Source organism: Rhinolophus sinicus, chromosome 16 (genome assembly GCF_057876585.1).
Source record: "Rhinolophus sinicus isolate RSI-liver-muscle chromosome 16, RSI-T2T, whole genome shotgun sequence".
Classification (NCBI taxonomy): Eukaryota; Metazoa; Chordata; class Mammalia; order Chiroptera; family Rhinolophidae; genus Rhinolophus; species Rhinolophus sinicus.
The window spans coordinates 178,387,922-178,411,157 of NC_142516.1; the positions used below are offsets into that span (position 1 = coordinate 178,387,922).

The 23,236-nt window shown below is 37.3% G+C and overlaps 1 protein-coding gene across 2 annotated transcripts in view; it reads left to right on the top strand.

The window, feature by feature from the left end:
• Nucleotides 1–23,236, top strand: part of DIAPH3 (diaphanous related formin 3) — a 437,995-nt gene that overhangs the window by 91,004 nt on the left and 323,755 nt on the right. For both annotated transcript variants that reach the window (XM_088792987.1, XM_088792988.1), the window contains one exon: nt 6,790–6,920. In XM_088792987.1, the coding sequence (XP_088649113.1) occupies nt 6,790–6,920 (131 nt within the window). The remainder of the gene's footprint in view (nt 1–6,789; nt 6,921–23,236) is intronic.

Genomic DNA, 23,236 nt, shown 5'->3' on the forward strand with positions numbered 1-23,236 from the left:
CTTTCCAAAAATGATTTCATACCTTTTCTTCTTGTACCTCTAGCTCTGCATCCTTACTTTTAGCTGATTTTATTGCTGCATCTATAATCAGAATAGTACCGCCTCACCCGACTTCCTAATCAGCGGTAACCATCTTCTAGACTGTTCCCTTTGATTCTGCTTTTGCTCTTCTTACAGTGATACACTTTGTCTGCAACTGCGTAAGGTCAGTCCTTCCTCTTACGTTGTAGGTCACGTCTGTCACCTATTCAAGGGTTTTTATGTTCACTTTTTTTACTGCATCTACACCTACTCTCTGCACCGTCAATTTCTTCCCATGTGCTTGGTCATTCCCATCAGCATGCAAACACGGTATACTTTTCCCTCACCCCCAAAATCACACCCTAGGCTTCCCTCTAGCCACTACCCCAGTTCTTTGCTCCGCTTTTACAGAAAATCTCTTTAAAAGAGTTGTCCATTCTTCTTACTTTCCCCGTTTTACTTCCGATCAGGCTTAGCCCCAGTCCACCACTCAAACCGATGTTGGCAAGGATTTGTAGATGGCGTACTACGTGTTCCTGTGGTTGTTCAGGCCAGAAACGTTGGCGCCATCTTTGACTGACTCTTCCACACCTCACATTCCAAACTATCAGCAAGTCTTGTCTGGTCTGCGTTCGGATTGAGCAAATCTCATTTCTTCTCTCATGGGCATCGTATAGCCGGCTGCTGTCAACTCTTGACCAAATAACACGATAGCCTTCTAGTCGGTGCCCTTGTTTCATATTTGCCACTTACGGTCCATTGCCACCCAGTGGTTAGAATACTCTTTCGAAAATGCTTATTAAGTCTTTTCTATGCTTGGTACCCTCCAATAGTTTTCCATCCACTCAGAATAAAACAAAGTCCTTACCATGGTTTGTAAGCCCCTATCAGTGACGAGCAAACTGTTTCTTAAATGGTCAGATAGTAAACACCATAGGCTTTACGTGTCCGTAGGGTCTCTGTAGCTGCTGCTGCTTCCTCTTCCTTCTCCCTTTTCTCCTCCACCTCCTCTTCCTTTTCTTTGTTTTCCATTTTTTTACAAGCTTTTATAAATACAAAAAGCATTCTTAGCTGAAGAGTGATACAAAGACATTTGGCACTCAGACTAGTTTTTCAGTCCCCTGTCTCCAGGATCAGACACCTGCCTGTTTTATCCGTCCTTGTCATCTGGAACTGTCATGCTCCACTGGGGTTTAGACGCATCTTCTTGCTGTCCTTTGAAGATGCCAAGTTCATTCCTGCCTTAGGGCTTCGTGTTTACTCTTCTGTTGCCTTTGAATACCCTTCTTCCTAATTTTCCTTGTCCCCTTCTCTTCACTCTGGTCACTGCTCAGATGTTATTTTCTTAGAAAGATGTCATTTGCCCAGACTTGTGACTCTTAGGTAGCTATTCCCCTACCAGTCACACTCCTTTCATCTTCCCAGTTAAGTAGATGGCACCACATTTTGGCTTAGACCACAAACCTCGGTATCATCCTTGGCTTTTATTTTACCCCTATATCCACATCATGTAAACAAGATCTAGCACATAGTAGACACTCAATGTCTCCTTTAAATAATACATGGAAAAGTTATTTTAATACAGAGTGGTGAGAGGCAGGAATCTCAGTTGAAAATACAGAGGCCTTTCGGCAATAAACTGTTCAAACTGGAAAAACGTAATGTGGCTGGAATAGAGAAGTATGGTTAGCCAGTGAATTTAGTCTGTTGTTCCAAGTGTTCACTGGAGAAATCCACTTGCTTTGCCATTTAAAATGTGGTCCACCTCTACCCGCACCCTCCAACCTGACACCAAAAATGGACAGCTCTGCTTCTGTGCCTTGAACTAGGACGAGCCCAGAAAAAAGATTGACAGGCTAGTCCTGGTCTTTCATACAAAGGGAACAAATGGAAGCAAGTATAGTTTTTATTTTTTATTTTTTTATTAATCTATCTTGCTGCATTATCAGTAGTGGCATTTTTTATTGTTGCATAGTATTCCACTACATGGCCGCACACAACTTATTGATGAGTCTCCATGTTGTTCTCAGTCTGTGGCTGTTATGAACAAAACTGTTTAGAACATTGTCTAGATGTGTTTTTTGCTCACTCCTTCTTAACACCTAGTTGTGCAATTGCTGAGTCCTGTGGTCAGTGTGTATTTACAGAAAAAAACAAAACAAAACTGTCAACCTCTTTTCCAAAGTGGCAGTGCCTGTCACACCCCCCCAGTCACAGAAACCTCCGCGCGCTTCATGTTCTCACCATTCTAGCCGGGGTGTCGTGGTGTTTCGTTTGTGCTTTTCCTTTGCATTTCCTCACTGACAAATGATCGTGAACATCATTTCATGTCATAATTGGCCTTTCATTTATCTTGTTTTGTGAAGTTATTTTAATCTCTTTTTTTTAAAAAGTGGGATTTTGTGGTTTTGCTATTGAGTTATAGGAGTTTGTTAAATATTCCGAATACAAATCCTCTATGAGATATATTTATCATGGGGAGAGACAGCCTGTCATGGGTCCTGAATATATCACTGTACATTTTTTCTGGTTCTGTCAAGAATCCAAGGCCTGAGTGCCCTTTACCCAGGCCATTTCTCAGGGTTGCATTTGCAGTGAGCAGCCTTAGAGGTGAAGTTATGTCTGTCTCTGGATAATAAGCAGGCTTGTTATTGTCACTATAAAATGGTGACTCGCCAAAGCTCAGTGCTCTTCCCCTAAAACGCAGTCCACTGCATGTGCAGGCGTCCATCATCCATCAGGGACCCCGCATCGTCCCTGTGACAGATGGTGGGTTGGGGAACCAATATATGCATAACCATGTTTTTGGTCTCTATCATAAGTGTCTGTCAGCATCCTTGACATAGTAACAGGCTAACTTAGCTGGGATATAGGGTAGAATCTCAGACTCTGCATAGTTCTTGATGTGTTGCAGATATTGTGGCTTACCTTTCTTTTTTTTTTAATGAAACTCTCTTAGGAGTCTTTTGAGAAGTGGAAGTTTTAAATTTTGATGAAATCCAATTTTATAGTTAGTGCCTTTTGTATCCTATCTAAAAATGTTTTGCCTTCCCCCAAGATATTGAAGATTTATGTTTTCTTCTAGACATTTTATAGTTTTAGCTTTTACATTTAGGTCTAGAATCCAGGTTCATTTTCTCTCACATGGATTTTCACTTACTCCAACACCATTTGTTGAAGAGATTCTTTCTATGCGATTGACTTACAACGGTGCCTTTGTTGAAAATCATTGACCACATAGGTTCAAGTGTATCTCTGGATTCTCCTGTTTTGTTGATGCTTATATCATTCTAATTTGATTACTGTAGCTTTATAGTAAATCTTGGAATCAGATCAAGTTCCCAACTGTATTCTTTTTCAAAATTGTCCTATTCTAGATCCATCTCCTGCATTTCCATATAAATTTCAGAAGTTGCTTCTCAATTTCTTCAAAAAAAGCTTCCTGGGATATTGATAGCAATTATAGTGAATCTATAGATTATTTTCCACAAAATGTCTTTTTTAATGGATTTCTTAATAATATTGAGTCTTCTAATCCATGAACAAGGTATAATATCTTCATTTGTTTAGCTCATCTGTAATTTCTCTCTACAAAGTTTTGTAGTCTGCAGGGTATAGATATTTCCCATCTTTTGTTAAAAACAATTTCCTAAATATTTTGTATTTTTTTTGATGCTATTAAAATGGTATATTTAAAATTTTTAGTTTCCAAATATGGATAGTATTTAGAAATACAAATTACTTTTATAGGTTATGCTTTTATTCTGTGACCTTACTAAATTCATGTAGATAATCATCTCATTTGCAAATAAAGACAGTTACCTCTTCCTTTCTGATATGTATGTCTATTGTTGTTATTGCCTCAATGCACTCGCTAGGACCTCCACTACAATACTGAATAGGACTGGTAAGAGCTGACATGCATCTCTCGTTCCTACTCTTAGGGGGACAAATTGGAAATTATAGGAGCTGGAAGACTATGAATGGGGACGTATAATGTTTTACTCTATGTCATGAAAGCCATATAAGCATTATTAAGATTTTTGGATGCCTGAACTCATCTCTGTAGGAACTTCGCCGTAAGGAACCCTTAGAATGTGGATTCTGTGAGCTCCCATTTTGTGGAATGGCAACTTTTGGTTTAATTACGTTTATAACTATAGTCAGAGGGTGGGAGAGTAGAAGTTGTAATGATTTAAGATAATTAAATCCTTTTATAACTGAAATCCAAGGTAATATTGAAAAGTTTCAAGTTTCAAAAGATGAGAATAAGCGTATAATTTAGACATTAAGTAGCTATCAGAAGAAAGTTAAAAGAATTAAAAATGATTGTGAGATAAGGCTAAGAGGTAGGCAAGTGGCTTCTTTATTTTTTTATCCTTTAATATCACTTTTTTCATCCAAATGTACTTACTGTTGCTTATTCTTATATTTTAAAAGTACTTACTACATGGGGTTTACCTAAATATTGTTGAAGGAAACAATTCATCTACTTGTATTCAGTGTTGGTTTATTTTGATTCTACTAAAATCATAATTATTTCAATGACAAAGTCAGAAGGCACTACAAAATATCATCTAGTTTAACCTCCATTGGTATATATTTGGGTAAAAATATTTGAGAGCATGTGCAAGATATTTGAAAAATTTGTGATACCAGGAAATTGTCAGTATCCTACATGCCCAATAGTGATGGTCTAAAGTACATAAATTATGGTATGTAACAGTGGTCTGCAGGCAGGAAAAAAAATCATTTTCTTTAACACTTAAGTATTGATATTGGAATATGTTCATGAAATACTACTCAATGATAAAAGTACCCTACAGAACTATCATATAATATTTTTGTAAGTAATGTGTTTGTGTGAATATGTATAGAATACTTTGTACTTATCTATGTATGAGAGAAATATGCTTTAAAACAGGAATATCAAATTAACAGTCATTTTGAGTCATTTTTTCCTACTGTTTTTCTGTTTTCTAAATTTTCTGTGTTGAACAAGCAATACTTTGGTAAATTAAAATAAAAAAAGACGATTAATGCTATGTTTGTATAAGTTAAATTTATTCTCTTGAGATATAATGTAGTCACTGATAGAAAACTGGATTTTAATTTTTAGTGCTTATTTTCCTTTTCAACTTTAGTGCTAATTTTTAGTGCTTATTTTCCTTTTCAACTTTATTTTATTCTCTTGAGATTTTGCCATTGAATTTTTCTTTAGTGAATTACCACTTTACTATTGATGAAAATCATCTGTCTTCTAAGGGCTAATTTGTTTTGCATTATTGGGAATGTTTCCTTGTACAGCACTATAGCAAACTAATAAAAAGGAAAAGAAATAAAAAAGAAATGCATCTAATTTTCTGCTATCGCAACTAATCTGCTTTTGGACATGTAGTTCCTTTCCTTCACCTTTGATGGGTAATCTGTATTTTAAATATAATTCTGAAATTTATTGTTGGTTTGACTTTCTCATTTTTCATCTGCACTCCACGTACCTTCTCATCAGGTTTTTCTCCTTCTGATGCTTCTGACCTCAGAGTAAAGGTCAAAATTCTTTTGATGGCCCGTAGGACCTGCTGTCTACTCCATTACAACTTTTTTCCAGACATATGCATGGTCAGTTCACTCACCTCCTTCAGACCTTTCTTGTGACGCTCAAATTTGAGGCCCTCAGATTCTTCTTCTCTGTGAGGCTTTCTTTGACCACCCTATTTGAAAGTGTATCCCACCTCCTATTTTTCTTATTCCTCTCTCCTGCTTTTATTTCTCTCTATAGCATATGTCACTGTCTACAATGCAGTCTATTTTAATTATTTCTTTAATTATTGTCTTTATGCTTCCCTTTGGAGAATAAAGCCCCGTGCTGGTACGGATTTTTGTCTCTTACTCGCTGCTCTATTTTCAAGACCTAAAACAGTGTCTGGCACTTAGCAAGCACTGAATGTTTGTTGACTAATGAGAGAACCCCAACTGTTCTAATCCGCATTTCATCCTGCAGCCCGAGAAGCTGATTGGAGTAGTGCTCTACCACTCCACCCTCTGGCCTCTGTCTTCAGCTGCGTGTACTTGTGTTTTTCCTTTTGGGCATACATGTGTGCCATGTTTTAGTCTGGAAGATATTCCTGTCTAATTCTTTGCCTCCCTCTCTCTCACCTATTCTCTATTACTAGGCCTCCCACATGTGTTCTGCCAACTTAGCTTGCGTTCCTCCTTTGGGTCCCTTGGTACCATATTACAGGAATTGAACTGCGCTGTCAATATTATTTCCTTGCTTGCATTTTTTCTTCCAGACTTTGGTTTTGATCATCTCTGTGGCTGCCATGCCTAGAGCTAGGCACTTAATGGTGGTTGAATGAATTAATGATTTACAGCCTTTTCTGTTGCTTGGAATGTTAATTTTAATAGGGCCATTGACGTTTTGAGTTTTAATTTTTATTTTGTGTGTGTCTAAAATGTATTACTATAGTTTAAGATATACTCTATGATATGTATTGTACCTCATTGATTTCCATGACAGGTTAGATATGAAAAGCAGTTATTTTAATTTGCAAACCTTTTGACATTATGTCACTCTCTTTCGTGGATACTACGGATTGTGAATGTATAGATTTATGGGCAGAAATAAGGAATTCATCCCCTCAAAATAATACTGCTGTGAGTAGTTGCTTGCAGCTGTTAATATGAAAGGTGGGATTAATGTCATTGTTATTTTAATGGATCATCTTCACACATCATGAATTAAAATGTTTGTGACTTATTTTACAGGGAAGTCTTAAGAGAAATCGGCAGATCTCCCCTCAGGAATTCATCCATGAACTGAAAATGGGGTCTGAAGATGAGAGACTCGTCACGTGCCTGGAGTCCCTCCGTGTATCTTTGACTAGTAATCCTGTGAGGTAATTCATGTATCTGAACATTATCAGGGCATGTTACTAAATTAGATAGTTATTGATCTGTGGTTTTTACAAAATACTTTCTTCATAGCACCTGTAAATAAGTAGCTGATATACCTCAACAACTTCTCATGGTAAAAACTGAATACATAATATTTATGCATGAAGAAATACAGTTTCAATAGTACTTTTGTATTTATTACTGAGTGATACATAACGTATGGACTTTAAAAAACTCACTCTTTTTCCTTAGAATTTTTAGAAACTTAGAGTATTTTTTAAATGAGAACCATCATGATCAGAAACTACTATTTTAATGTGGTTGAGTTTCATTCCGAATTTTGGCATTGCGTAGATACTGCCTGATTCCTGTTTGACATAGAGAAAGAAAGAAATGCCATTAATTTATTGTTTTTTACTTTATTGGAAATGGTTATGTTAGGTTAATGTTGTAGATTTAGCAAATATAAATACAGGAATCCCACTAAAATCTGAATTTTAGACATGCTTACACAAAAATAATTGTTTTTCTGAGACCCAAATTTAATTGGGTGTCCTGCATCCAGCAGCATTACCATAGGGGTGTCTCAAATCAATTTTTAGAATTTAGCTCTGCATATTCTTGAAAATTTCAAGCAGAAGTTGTTATAAAATATCTGAGCAGTTGTGGAATTAGAATTTCAGAGCTTCAAGGGTCTAAGGTAGATCAGTTTTGACCTTTTATTGTATAATAAATCAATTTCTGCATTAAGAGTATCTGTGTGTACATGTATGTGTCTGTATATATAGCATATATTCTGGGGCCTAGAATGACAAACTGATTGGTTGTTAATATGTAAAAGACTCTCTTTGAAATTCTCTTTGATTAGTACTTTTTTGGACATTCCTGCAGTCGGCTGTAGAATGAAAAAAATCCTTGATAGTACAAGTATTTAAAACAGAAACACCCTACCTGCTACGTCACGAAAGTGAGTGAGGTTTAACTAAGGAATATGGAGAATGAACGAAGAATCTTTAGTGTATGTCAACTTTATCTTTATTTTTTCATATTTTGCCACTTCTAGTAGTTTCCCTAGACTGTAAACTAATGGTGGGCATCAGACCAGGGACTAAATGTGTCTCATTCACCTCTCTTTACCATAGTGCTTAACATGTAGAAGGTGCTTAACATGTAGAAAGTTTGTTGATTTTCACCTTCTTCAGTCTTACCTTGGCTATTGTTAGAAACTAAATTGAATTAGGAATTTCTTTGATAGATATAGTCATATATGAAGAGCTCTGGTTTCCAGCTTAATTTGCACCTGTTAAATGTATTCATTCAAAAGGTATTATTGACCACTTGCTATTTTCCAAGTACTGTCTTAGGTGTGGGGCTTGAGTAAATTGCAATTGACGCAGGCTCTTTTCCTGTGGAGTTTAAATGTGGGAAGAGGGTATTTTGGGGTTGATTGGGGAAGATACACGCATTTTTCAGTTTATCTGGCAGCTGGTGCGCACTGAGCTATTCATGGCTTTTTAATATAATTAAAAGTAGATTTTCCCTTTCCCTTTTCTTTTTCATCTTCATCTTTTGAGTAGATGAATATGATAGCAAAAGAAAATCTGAAAGCGTTCTATGTATAAATTCATGCATGTTGCAATGGATACAATTATTTATTGTGATTTCACTTAGGAACACTAGGGAATATGTCTCTTCCATTTAAACCTAAGCTAAAAAAAAAAATAAAAATCAGACACTTATGGAATGGAATGATTTCACCAAAAATGGCGAGTTCTAGAATGTATTATCAGGAATCCGATAATATGGATGCCTTACAGAGTAGTCTTTTTAATTGAAAAGAATAGAAAATCTTCTATTGAGTTTTTTGGCATCCCTAAACAACTTCTCATTGTAAAAATCAATCTTCTATTGATATTTTTTTTTTTATTGAAAATCTTTTGGATAATTTTTTTTCTGAAATCATGCACTTATGCAGACAGAAAATGGAGAAGGTACTTGAGAATATTTCCGTGTTGAGTGCTCTAATTAGAGGAGTAACTTAGCTGAACATGTAAAACATGAAATTATGCCTGTGGTCAAATCTTTGGACTTTGCTGTCAGTTTTGATGTATCTGCCGATAAAGTCAGTTTTCATATTTTAATTTTTATGCAGTGTGTGACTAAATTCTGAGAGAAAAGGAATTCTAATTTTTGTAAGCTTTTGAAATTATTGTTAGACCTGTGGTATTATTGAGAAAATCAGAGTTAAAATTCTTTAATGTCTGTGCATAGAGTGGAAAAACAGACAATTTGTAAACTGATTAATGGTGGTTCTCCAATGCTGGTGATCAGGATTTATTTAAATTAAAAATCAAGAAAAAAGTAGGAGTCTCCTCACCCCTTTATGCAATACTTTTAGAGCCATTCATCAACTTCTGAAACTCTGCCTACCAATTAGGAGTCATGTCAACCTTTTGCTATCCAGATAGTGAATTATGTGAAAACCAGTGCATTAAATATGAGATTATTTGCCTTGTTTTGTGAAGAGTTGATTTGAAGATCGCAAAGTTCTTCTGTTTGAAGTTTTATTGATTAGTCAATATTCCTGGTGATAGTTCTGAGCTAAAAGACACAGTTGCTGTATTTTTGGAACATTCGCGAGAAGAGCGAGTTCTTCAAATTATCAAATGTAACTTTTAGTGGATCGTGACATAGTCAATGATTACCTTTAAGTAATCAACCATGTTGAGGTGGAAACACAGAAAGGTAGACACTAGCATCATTATGATTGATGTCAAACATTTTGGTCCATACCCTTCTATGCACATAGCAGAGTCATTATGGAATGCAGCTTCATTTTCTGAATTTGATGCAGCTGTCAAGGATAGGGTTTTTGTCGTAGAAAATCCAATTTTATCAGGTCTATTATGTATTTTGTGATTTTAGGCATTATTTTACTTTACTCACAGTTAACATGTACATTTTGAAGTTTACAAGAAATATTTTCTCGCTAAAGTTACCTTTTTTAGATTTCTAAGGGGATTTTCGAATTAGGTATGACTAAATAACTAGAACTTTGAGAAAATCACTTCAGAAAAATTTGCAGTTAACATATATTTCTTTACTTCAAAGGAAGTGAGCAGCCTCAGTGTGTCATTCTGTTTAATCAGTGTCATGTTTGGAATGGAGTTTCTCTCCTTTCTGGGCTTGAAAACACAAAGCTGGTGGAGGAGCTTAACTTTGGAGCTGACGTACAATTTGTGCCGTGTACCACACGTGTGATGAGAGAAATAGAAAAGCTGTGGCAAGCACTGAGTTCAGTGTACTCATTGATAAGAACATGATCTGAATTAAAAACTCAAGACTGAAAATTTTGAAGTTTTTATTTAAAAAATTAAAAGTTTTTATTTTTTATTTAAAAAATTTAAATAATAAATTTATTTATTTAAAAACTATTATTTATTTAAGAAATTATTTTTATAGCATGTTAAACATGTAAAAAGAGACTTTGTCATAACAATAAATCAAGCACCCACTTGCCTACCAATTAGACTAAGATATAGAATATTTTCTATAAGTTTGAAGCTTCCGTGCATCTCTCTTTAATTCTACATCCACTTTTCAAACTATCCTTTGGTGACAACGCTCCTGAATTTTGGGCTTATAATTGCTTTTTTTTTTTTTTTATTATAGTTTTACCCTATATGTATTCGTATTTAACATGTTATTTGGTTTCATATCCTTTTCAGCTGTATGCAAATGGCATCATCTATATTCTTCTGAGACCTGAGTTTTCCTCTCTATTATTTTTCATCGATTTATGTATGTCGATGTGGGCATCTACTCACATTTCATCACAATGATTTTTCATACCTTTATTTCTTGTTATATTTTAGGAATAATAAATAGCATGAATGCTTTAAAAAAAAGTCCTATTTGATTGTCTTTGTCTTTACCTTGTAGTTTTGTCTTTTTATATTGATTTAAAAAATGTATTGGAATTTAGATCTGATATTCATTTTGAATTTTCAGATTTTTCCATGTTCTTCTCCCCGCTTCTCCCTACCCCCTTCTCTTCCTCCTTCTGCTCCTTCTTCCTTTCCTGTATTCTTCTTTTTCCTCTTTCTCATTGTTAAATTCTTTTGGGTTGATTTTTAATTTCTCATTTCAATATTTCCTCATTTACAATTTGGAAGGCACCATTTTTTTTGATCAGATAACAAAAATTTTAACAGGCACACACTGAAAAAGGAAATTTAACAGTCATGTACTTAAAAGGGACAAGAATACGCAGTATCTCTTTTCTTTTCAACCTAAGAATACTTTAACACCAACCACCCTCTCTTGATTCGTATGTTTTTTGTGATATTTTAATTGTATGTTTTTTTCTTTTTGGTGTTATAAGTTAGCTATTATTACTATTGTGCTACAAATATGGGTGCACACATGTACTCATTCTTTTTTGTTTCTTGAACATTTTTTTTCTCTGATACTATACTCTTGCGTCAGGCACATCAGTAAATTCCCTTGGTGAGAGTCTGTTGATGGTAAAACTCTCTCTTATTTGCCTGAAAGTGACTTTACTTGCCTTTGCTTTTGAAGGATAGTTTTCGTAGCATAAGAAATTGAGGGTTTTTAGATATCTTTTGTTAGTAGTGCATTGAAGATATTTTCTCTTCTGCCTATCGTTGCTGTTTTTTGAGAGTGATGGCTCTTTATCTAAAACTCATCTTTTTACAGGTAATCTGCCTTTTCTCTCTGTCTGGTTTTATAATGTTTTGTCTTTAGTGTTCTATTCTATAGTTTTATGTGTCTAGGTGAAATTTCTTTCTTATTTATCCTGGTAATTTATGGGAGGCTTCCTGAATATGATTGGTTTCCTTCATAAATTCAGTGAAAATGTCAGCCATTATCTCCTTGAATATTGATTTTTTTCTCTATAATTTTGTGTATGTTAGACCTTAATTCATACAACATTATTTCCCAACCTTTTTATAGTGTCCACCTATTTGTCTCTCTCTATTCAGGATATTTTTTTTTTAGGTCTAATTTCCTAATTGTTTCTTCATTGATGTCTAATCTACTGCTTAACATATACAGTATAGTCTAGATTTTCATCTCTATAATATCTGTTTGGCTCTGTTTGAAACTCCTTGTCATTATTACTAATTTTGTGCTCCTTGCTTATTTTTAATTTGTATTTCTTTAAATATATTAAATATTCTCAATTTATAGTCTATGTTTATAATTCTAAATGAATATTTCCCAGGGCTAATCCTGCTGTTGGTTGTTTCTTTTCACTTTTACTCATACATTGCTTTTTTGTGTAGTTTGTAATTTTAGAGCGTGACCTCCTCTTTCTTAGAACTTCTGAGATTTATTTTGATGAGATTATTCTGTTAGAGTGAATTAATGTAATGCTCCTACTGGCAGCATAGTGGTAGCATACTAATGACCCATGACCTCTTTAAACTAAAATTACTGGCTTGTCGACCAAAGAACGTGCAGCTTATAGAAAGGAAAAACGTTATAAGAGTTTCTTTGAGCCAAAATTTTGGTTGTGCCCGGAAGCAAAATCTCAACAGAATGAGAAAATGCTCTGAAGAATGGCAGTTCTGCAGCTTATTTTATACATTAGAACCAAAGAGGGAGACTTAAAGAGGGTTACGTGAAGTCCAGTGGTGGTAGATTAAAAGCAAAATGGAGAGACACATACTTCTCTTACATTGGTGGGTACAGGATAGTTAATAATTCACATCCAGTAGAGACAATATGTGGGGAACAAGATAACAATGAGGGGTTCTGTGGTCTTGGGCTCCGGCGCCAGCTTTTGTGCCTTCGAGGGGTCGGAAAAGAACATTCCATGGACATTTCAAAGGTATGTTATCCTAGAGGCAAAAAGATAATAGATAGGCTCACTTAAGCTAAAGGTTGACTGACTTTTGTCAAGGAAGCCATAGGCCTATAATGAGACTACATTCCGTGACCCACTTTAGTTAGGAATTTTTACGTGTATGTACAGATTTCGGTCACCAAGTTTATAAGGCCTGCCATTCGAATCCCCCCCCATAGCTTGTCAGGCTTAGTATGTAGCCCCTTTTTCATTTGTAGGCCTGAGGTGTTTGGTTTGCTCTGAATTTCCTGAAGTTACCTCTATTCAAAGGTTGTCAATGTGGTCAAGCTAAGTAAAAGGTCATTTTCTCAACTCCTGCATTTCCTTCAATACTTTTTCAGTATCACTCCTTTGTTTGGCCTCCCAAAGATCTTCATTGATGACTCATCCCTAAGTCACACAAAAAACAGACCTTGTGCCATTTATTCCATTTCCTTTAGTTCAATTGCCGTCCTATTACACCTACAAAATTCTGGTTTTTGAGGCGATAATGTACACCCTCCCTTTGCCTTTGAGTTTTGAATCCATTACTAAAGTAGATCCAGGAGTGAGGTAAGGAGCAAGATCAGCTGTACTACTCACGAAGCTAAACTGAAGAGCTCAAGTGAGACTCGAAGGTGGAGTTCACCTGTGACGCGTAGTTCTTCTCACTGACTGGACTTACCGTGTTGTCTTAGGTAGAGAGGCGAGAACTGCAGGCTGGGGTCCTACACGCTCCGTATCCTTCCCCACTTCCATCAATTTGATAAATGAGTCCTTGTGGGATATTCCAATAATGAGGTTGAGGGAATAACCATTGGAGTAACCAATATTTCTTTCTGGAGAATGTAGTAGAAGGCCTCTCCCTTTCTAAAAATAAGAGGAGGAGGATAATAGATGTTGTGGGGGAGGAGAAATGTTCCTCTACCTTCAAGGTTCTTCTGCCTGGTCTAATAATCAAATAGACATGAGGCAGATTAGCATGAGAATCTAAACAAATTTAATACATACATGTGTATGGGAACCCCAACTGCAGCAGAGGTTCAGAGATTGAAAGGGATTGAGGTACATACAACATCCTGTGCTAGGAATGAGGTAATGAACATTGGGTGATTCAAGTCCTCACTGCAAGAGATAAGAGCAGATGTTTAGTAAATAGGTACTTGCCTTGCCCTACGGATAGGTCAAACGGAGTTATGTCTGATAAGCTCTATGGGCAAGGCCCCTAATACAAGTTCCTTTAGATAGTTAAGGGAGGGGCAGAAGTTTCTCTTGAGCCTGAAGCTAAATATGCCTTTAGTTTACAATAATGTGTATACCACAGAGACACATTTTGGGGTGATTTGTTCTGGGACCCACACAGAGTTCTTATCAATAACATGCTCCACTTTATTTCTATACCCATGATGTGTTTTAGAATTAAGAAGATGTGACAGATATTTTTTTTGAACTATCCTTATAAAAATGTTTGAAAATGAATAAGATGTACAGATTTATGGTAATATTAATAGTGAAAATTTCTGAAATGGGCAAGAGTAGTAAAGGTTTTCCTAGATGATCTATATTCTTGTGTTCTGTCTTTCCTTTTCCTTTCATTGTCTTTCTCTGCAATAATGCTTAGGCGACAACTAATGCAGGGGTAATGAGTTTAATGGGACAGCCACTATGCACTGGTGGCTGTTTTAATGTAACTGATTAAAACTAAATGACAAAAAACACTTCAAGTGCTCAATAAGGTGGCCAGTGGCTACCTTATTGGGCAGCACATACGGACCGTTTCTGTTGTAAAAAATTCTATTAGACAACTCTGCTTACACACCTGCGTTCTTCTGTGTAACCACTTCTTTGACATAAATAACTCCATGACTGTTTGTTATATTCTCAGTCAAGTCCAGGACTATGAGACTATATAAAGGAATTCAAGTCTGAAAGATTAAAGATTATATTTTACAACTTCTAAGAATGGGTGGACATCCACATAAAGAGAGTCCTGAGAGAAGACAAGAGTGAACTCAGGGGGGCTGCTGACTTGGCAGAATAAGGCTAAGAGTGTGAGCTTCATATCCTTTGCTAAAGAATAGAAAAGGAGAAGAAAGATAGGGGTGTCTTGACAGCAGTGCTATAGCTATGGTCAGTCCAAGATGAAGGAATCAGCGATATGGCGGTTCATCATAGAAGTCATAAACACGCCCTTTGGTGGGCTAAAAATATTAGTGAGATGCATGTTTTTTTAAACAGAATTTTCCTCAGAGAGGTGGGCTTACACTCACCAGTTAAAAGCAGTTTTTCCGGGTTGTTTTTCAATAAGAAGTCAAAATTATAGGTAGGATTTTTTTTTTTTTAATACTTTTTTTTCTTTTTCTTTTTAAAAAAGTTTATTGGGGTGACATTGGTTAATAAAACTATATAGGTTTCAAGTGTACAATTCTATAATATATCATTTATATGTTGTATTGTATGTTCACCACCCAAAGTCAAATCTCCTTCCATCACCATATACTTGATTAATTTTTTTATTTTTCAATTACAGTTGACATTCCATATTATATTAGTTTCAGGAGTACACCGTAGTGGTTAGACATTTATATAACTTAGGAAGTGACCACTCCAATAAATCTAGTACCCTTTTGACACCACACATAGTTATTAGTTATTACAATATTATTGATTGCATTCCCTATGCTGTACTTTACATCCCTGTGGCTGTTTTGAACTGTCAATTTGTACTTCTTAGTCTTCTCACTTTTTTTCACCCAGTCTCCCAAACCCCCTCCACGCTGACAACCATTGGTTTGTTCTCTGTATCTCTCAGTTTGCTTCTGTCTTACTTGTTCATTTATTTTGTTTTTTAGGTTCCACATATCAGTGAAATAATATGGTATGTCTTTCTCTGTCTGACTTACTTCACTTAACATAATACCTTCTAGGTCCATCCATGTTGTCGCAGATAACAAGACTGCATTTCTTTTTTATAGCTGATTAATGCTCCATTGTATATATTATCACCCGTTTTTTATCCATTGGAAACTTAGGTGGCTTCCATACCTTGGCTATTGTAAGTAATGCTGCAATGAACATAGGGATGCATATATCTTCGAATTCGTGTTTTGGGTTTCCTCAGATTAATACCCAGAATTGAAATTGCAGGGTCCTTTGATTTTTCTTATAGCCTTTGTTAGAAGTCTATTTTGTCTGAGGTAAATATTGCTACCACATCTTTTTTGGTTGTTGTTGTTTCCATTTATTTTACATGAAATACTTTTCTCCATACCTTTCAGTACGTGTGTTTTTCGATCTGAAGCAGATCTCTTGTAGGCAGTGTATGTAAGGGTCTTGTAGTTACTTATCTATTCAATCCCCCTATGTCTTTTGAATGGAACTTTTAATTCGTTTGCATTTCAATAATTATTGATAGGTATGTAGTTATTGCCATTTTATTATTCATACTTTGATCTTTTTTTCTTTTTTTCCCCCATGTTTAAAGAAGTCCTTTTAACATTTCTTGTAATACTGGTTTGGTAATGAACTCCTTTTGCTTTTTCTTGTCTGGGAAGCTCTTTATCTGTCCTTCAATTCTAAATAATAGCCTTGCAGAGTAATCTTGGTTGTAGGTCCTTCATTTTGCGGTTGAGATTGAGAGTTTTCTGCTATGTTGTCTTCTAAGTCGCTGATTCAGTCCTTTACTTCATCTCATCTGCTTTTGATTTCCGTGTAAAGTAGTTTTCGTTTCAGTTATTTTATTCTCCATTTCTGACTGGTCCATTTTTATGTTTTCTATCTCCATTTTTATGTTTCCTGTCGCTTTGTTGAAGTTCTTGCTGAAGTCATCTACTCTTAAGTTCACAGCATTCTTATAACCAGTGTTTTGAACTCTGTGTCTGATATTTTGCTTGCCTCTACTTTGTTTAGTTTTTTTTTCTGGAGATTTGTCCTGTTCTTTCATGTGGGACATGTTTCATTGTCTCCCCACTTTGACTGTCTCCCTGTGTTTGTTTTTATGTATTAGGTAGAGCTGCTATGTTGCCTGGTCTTAGTAGAGTGGTCTTATGCAGTAGGTGTCCTGTGGGGCCCAGTGGCACAGTGTCTCTGATCACCTGAGTCAGTTGTTCCAGGGGTGCCCTTGTGTAGTTTGTGCATTCCTTCCTGTTGTAGTTGAGTCTTGGGTGCTATTTGCACATCAGTGGAAGGGACAGACCCTCAGTTATGAGGTATGGCTGTGACTGCAGTGGAAGAGTTGTTGTATGTGGGCTGACCCTACGGAGAAGGATTCATTTAGCAGGACTCTGGTACCTTTTGAGTCTGCTGTTTTGTTATGTCTTTTGTGGAGGTGGTTGGATGGTTCTCTGGTGTGGTCTGCAGCTGTCCACCTAGTGTATTGGTTCTGGGGCCTCTTGGTAGGGGCTCTGGTGTAGGTCAAAGTCAGCCACTGTCTACTTCCTGCTTCAGACCACCTGGTATGAGCTACAGTGTGATGTGCAGATAGTTGTGCTTGTGCTGGGCTTGGAGGTGCTAAGCTGCAAAGGAACGCTGGCTGCCATCAGTGCCTGGCTTGGGGCCACTTAGCAAGTGGGCACGCTGAGGCCATTAGCCATTGCCTGTTTGTGGCTTTTGAATCTTTGAAAGATTTTTAGGAGAGTCCACAGCATGAGCCAAGAAAGTCTGTTTGAAGGGAAAAGCCACTGGAAGTGTCTTGGGTGGTCCCACAAGTTGGGTGGGGCAGGGTCTCAGGGAATCACCAGGGTTGGGTGAACAGTGTTAGCTATGTTGATAGAGACACAGCTATGGTGTCTGTTTGTGTCTACAGGCTGGGTTGGGGTTAGGGAGTGGGGGTCAACAAAAGAACAATGGCTTCTCCCAGCACTTCCGTCTGGGAGAAAACTGCCCCTCTAGCCCCTGCCCTCAAGCCAGGCAATTCAATTCTTTCCCATTTGTCCCTGGCACTTTTTGAGCTGTTGCTCCAGAGCTGCAGCTCAGAGTGTGTGAGTCCCTTAGCAAGTCCTTTTATGAGGAATGCCTGGGGCTTCAGCTGCCCTCTGTTTCACTCAACCACAATCTCCGCTGGTTTTACAGCTAGAAGTTATGGGGACTTCTCTTTCTGTGCTGGAGCCCTACACTGGTGAGTCTGGTGTGGAGCTGGCACCCCTCACTCCTGAGGGGGGACCTCCACAGCCAAGATATTCCTCCTGATTCTTAACCACCACACGTGGGCATATGACCAGCCTGTTCTGCGTCTCCGCCCCTCCGGCCAGTCTTCAGGTGGCTTCTTTTGTATTCTTAGTTATAGGACCTCTGTTCATCTGGACTTGAGTCAGTTCTCAGTGATGGTTCTGTAGTTTAGTCATAATTTTGATGTGGTCGGGAGGAGGCGGCAAGCACAGTATTTACCTACTCTGTCATCTTGACTTGAAGTTCAAGATGTTAATATTATTTTTACCTTTTTTTATGTAGACACTGCCATGTATCTTAGGATAGGCCTTGTATTGTTTATGTCTAAATTATCATCTAGGATCCATATCTTTTATGGTACTTGATGTTGCTTATTAAAGACATGTTGAAAATGCCCTCCAATTTTAGGTCATTTTGTTTGCTTTGCTTTCCAAAGCATTTTAGATGAATGAAATATTAATGAAAAAATGCCCTCAAAGAAAATAACTATTAATGTTTTCAAATGAGTACTAATTTGGTATTTTTAAATGGGAAGCCAATACTTTCCAATGTTTTAATAGCCCGTACAAATCTGGTGTCATTTTTCTGAGACTTTCTAGAAGACTTAATGTTCCCCACTGGTAGGAGACTTTCTCTTTTGTGTACTGTCATTCATAATACAAGTATAGCTTGGTTTTGGCTTATGGAGATATTATAATATGTTATAGTTATTTGGCTTCAAAGTTAATTTTACCTGTATCTTAAAAGCTTTTGACGTTGAATGCAAGATGAACAATAAGAGTATATTGAAAATATACTAATTGCTTTTAACAGAGAAGTACATATTTTCTTTATCTGGTGAATTAGAGCTGTTTAGATCAATTTATACTTGACATGAAAGGTCCTATAATTTTAAAGTGCTCTGAATCTATTTTAAAAAATATGTCTCCCAGTCTATTTAAAACAAAATATAGATTGTAGTTTGAATAGCAAAGATTAAATATTTTACAAAAATACCTCATTGAACTGTAAAGTCAGTCACAATGTAACATACGGTGTCTAATCTTTATTTTAAAAATAGAGTAGTTTGATAGGTACAAAAGGAAGAATATGTTTTAATTATTTGAACAGATTAATTTTTAAAAGAACAACAAAATTGTGTTATGCCATGACAGTGTGGGAAAAATACTGCAGGTAAAATTTCTCATGGATATAAAGATGATATATAAGAAACTTCTTTTCATTGATAATTGTGTTTTTTTTTGGGGAATGTAAACCCGATGTGTTCAATTGTATAACAGCTATCAGTATCAAGTTATTTACTGAACACTTTAATTTTTTTGGCAAAGATAAATATTTTCAGTGAAAATATTTCACTTCAGGCACTGAAGCCCCTAGTTATTTAGTGTCCTACATACTAAGATCTATACAGTGTATTCCTTAGATGAACTTTTTGGCCTTGTTACTATACGTTAGATTCTTGCTAGATTAGATAAGGAAAGGTTTTAAAATATCATTTTCTTGCTGTTCCCTGACATCTCTATATAAAGACATACATATCTATGCATAAACAAAGGCCTCAGTGCAGAGGGAGGCATCATGTATTGGCAATAGAAGGAAGTCTTAATTTTTATTATTCAGAAAATTTTTTTTTTATTACTTTCAGGTGTACAAAACAATGTCATAGTTAGGCATTTACACACAAAGTGATAACCTCCCCAATCTACTACCCCTCTGACATCGTATAGAGCTGTTACGAAAACATCGACTATAGACTGTGCAGATGCCTCACCACTTCACTATACACCTGTAACTGAAGTTGAATAACATTCAATGTCAACTATAATTAAATATGTTTATTATATATAATATATATTATGTGTTTATTTACATAAGTATATATTTAACTATAATTGTGTATATATTTATAAATATAAATATAAACACACATACACACATACACACACACACACACACACATATATAGTCATGCGTGTGGAGTACAGCATAGGGATTACAGCCAATGGTATTATTCAGAAATACACCATATAAGTCAGTCAAATATCGTCCATATTGGCCATGGATTTCTAGTTCTTTTGTTGTAGGATGATATATGTCAGAAGGAAATAGGTATAGGTTTTTATCTGCTAAACATTTTCCATTTGTTAAAATTCATAAAAGAAAAAAAGAAATACCCACATTAGGGTTATATCCACTGCAGTCACCTGGAGTGTCTCTGAAGGGCCAAAGGGAAATTAGGCTTATTTGTGCAGAGGCCCAGGAGAACTAGTACAGTGATGGGAGCACTAGTACTAGGCCCAGGAGAACTAGTACAGTGATGAGGTGTTCTGGGTCTGCGCTATCCTGTACTCACCACATTTGGCTCTTGTGGGGTCATTGTGACTCAGGAATGGAATTTAAATTTAAATATTGCTCCTGGATGCCCTTCTGAACAAAACCAGAGATCAGAAAGTCATGGAATTTTCCTTGTGTGCTCATTTTGAGCCTTCACACTCTTGAGTCTCGAGGGGGCTGCTCTCTCCACCATGCTTTGAATTTCTGAGGAGGAGAAGTGTTATGTTGTTGTGTTACCCTAATATGCAACTCAGCAGAGAAACACAGTGTGTGTTACATGGATTTAAATAGTAAGATGAAAATAAGAAAATTAAAGAATGAAATAAAGCGAAATGCATGAGCCTATGCTCATTTTTCAGGAGACTGACTATTTGGAGTGTCTTGATACACCTTCCTGCGGGAAGACTAGAAGGGGTGCAAGGGCTTCTCCATGTCCTCAAATTGCTAACATTCCATGTGGAGAGAGACGTCTCACGTACAGTAAAGAGTAAATGATGCCACCATCCTTATCTCGCCAAATGCTGAAGTATGTGGTGTGGTGACGTGCCGCTAGACTACAGCAGGGGATGTACTGGTTAATCTGCCCACGCAACCAGTAAGCACAGGTGTGCTTGCTGCCACAGGAACGAGGCATATCGGGGCGATCCTAAGAAAACAAATAGTAAATAAATAAAGGATATAGTCAGTTCAGTCAAGGAAAAATAAGGCACTGAGAGTAATGGATAAAGACCTTTTAGATGGAAGAGGAGGTGTTTCCGAGGTGGTGAAGTTGAAGAGACTGAAAGGACAAGGAACATCGGTGATGGGCCTGGAGCGCCTCTCGGGCAGCACGGACCCTTAGGGGACACAGCGTGGCAGGCGGGTCGAGCCATCAGAGACGTGGGCCGTGGCCAGGTGTAAGGGGCCTCAAAGGTCATGGTAGGGAGATCAGATTTTTATTCCAGTAAGTGGGAGGCATTTGAAGAGTTTTTTTGCAGGAAATGACATGATCTAAATTTACTTGTTTCAGAGGAACTGCAGTAGGGAGAGTGGATTGAACGGGGAAAGCGTGGCAGGGAGATCAGAAGGGAGGCTATGGCTGTAGTCACAGGAATAATGAGGGTGGGGTGAGGAGTGGGTGGGGAGTCCAGGTGAATTGGAGGTAGAGACTTGACAGATTGGATGTGGTGTGTGAGTCAAAAATGACACGTAGATTTTTGACCTGAGTCAGTAAGTGGATAGTAGTGCCATGGACTGGGATGGAGGAGGATGGTTGTGGTGACCGGTTTCATGCATTTTGAAGAAAATCAAGATATCTGTTTTAAACATGTTAAGTTTGAAATGTCTAAGAGTTTCATATTTGGAGATATCAAGCAGGCTGCTGTACATGTGAGTCTGGAGCTCAATGGAGAAACGAAGAAATACTCATACTGTTTCCCTGAAAATAAGACCTAGCTGGACAGTCAGCTCGAATGCGTCTTTTGGGGCAAACATTAATATAAGACCTGGTCTTATGTTATATAAGGCCTGGTATCATATCATATATCATATCATATCATATCATATATCATATCCAGTCTTATATTATATTAAAATAAGACTGGGTCTTATATTAATTTTTGCTCCAAAAGACGCATTAGAGCTGATGGTCCACCTAGGTCTTATTTTAGGGGAAACAGTATGTTGCTTATATATGGGTTATACATAAAGCCCTGAGAATGGCTGAGATACTGGTGTGTGTGTGTGTGTGTGTGTGTGTGTGTGTGTGTGTGCGTGCGTGTGCGTGTATGTGTGTAAGAGAGAGAGAGAGAGAGAGAGAGAGAGAGAGAGAGAGAGAGAGAGAGAAGATATAGAGCAGTGCCCAGAACAAGCTCTGAGGAACACCACCAATTGTGTATCGTCCATAAAGGCAGCAGAAATCAGGAAAACAGACTGATGAGTGGCCAGTGGGGAGGAGAAGGACCCAGAAAAGCTGAGCCTAAGAGAGGAAGAATGTTTCAAAAGAAGGGAGTGAGAATACGCAGAATGCTGCTGAGGAGTGGTGTGAGATAGCAGGGTCAGAATTGGCAAGAGGAGCGCTGTTGGTGACCTCGAGAAAAGCAAGTTTTTGGACTCTGGGTGGCAGAAGCTAGAATGAATGGATGGATGGTGAAGTAGTACTGACCATGCTTGTTGTGAAACAATTTGAGACATTTTGCTACAAAAAGAAAGGAGAGAAATAGGCAGTAACTGGAGGAATATCTGGGATCAAAGGACTAGAACCCAGTGAGCAAATGGAGAAATTTAAATTATTGAGAGTTCAAAGAAGCAGGAAACTTGAATTGGCCTTTGAAAGATGAGATCTATTCGTTTGTTCCAGAAGACGCAATTCTGTAGAAGGAAGCATTATGAGTGAAGGTAGCAATGAACTGGATAGAACCAAGGGCAGACTATGGAGTTTAATTAAGTTTAGAGACTGGTCTGATCTGTGGGACTATTACTGGACAATAGTAGTGTTATTGAAGAGAAAGAGTTCATTCACTCAGCACTAGTAGAGCCAAACACCGAGAATTGCAGTGGAGAAAGATTGGCCATTTTATTATGAATGGCGCCTTCCATCCATCAGGGAGCTAATCCTCCAAAGCCTGAACTCCCGAGGCTTGTAGGTTGCAGATTACAGAGGGCAAAATCACAAGACTGTGAGTCCGGGGTTGGGGTCGTGCTGGAGCAGATTGGTCGGAGGTGAGGTAAGGGTGATAAATCATTTTTTCAGATCTTGAGGACAGTTCTGGGTCTGCTCTGGAGTCCCTCTGTCTGGTCTCCTGGGAAAGTAGCCAAGGGGTTGCGCCACCTTAGGGCCCAGGAGCTGAATCATGACTTAGGTCAAGATGTTATCTTTAGCCTGTCGGAGGTCTGGACCGTGTGACCATCAGTCAGGTCCCGGTTACTGTCTTCTGCTGCCTTGGGGGTTGCTGACTATCCCAGGGAAAAGGCTAGGTCTCTGAGGAG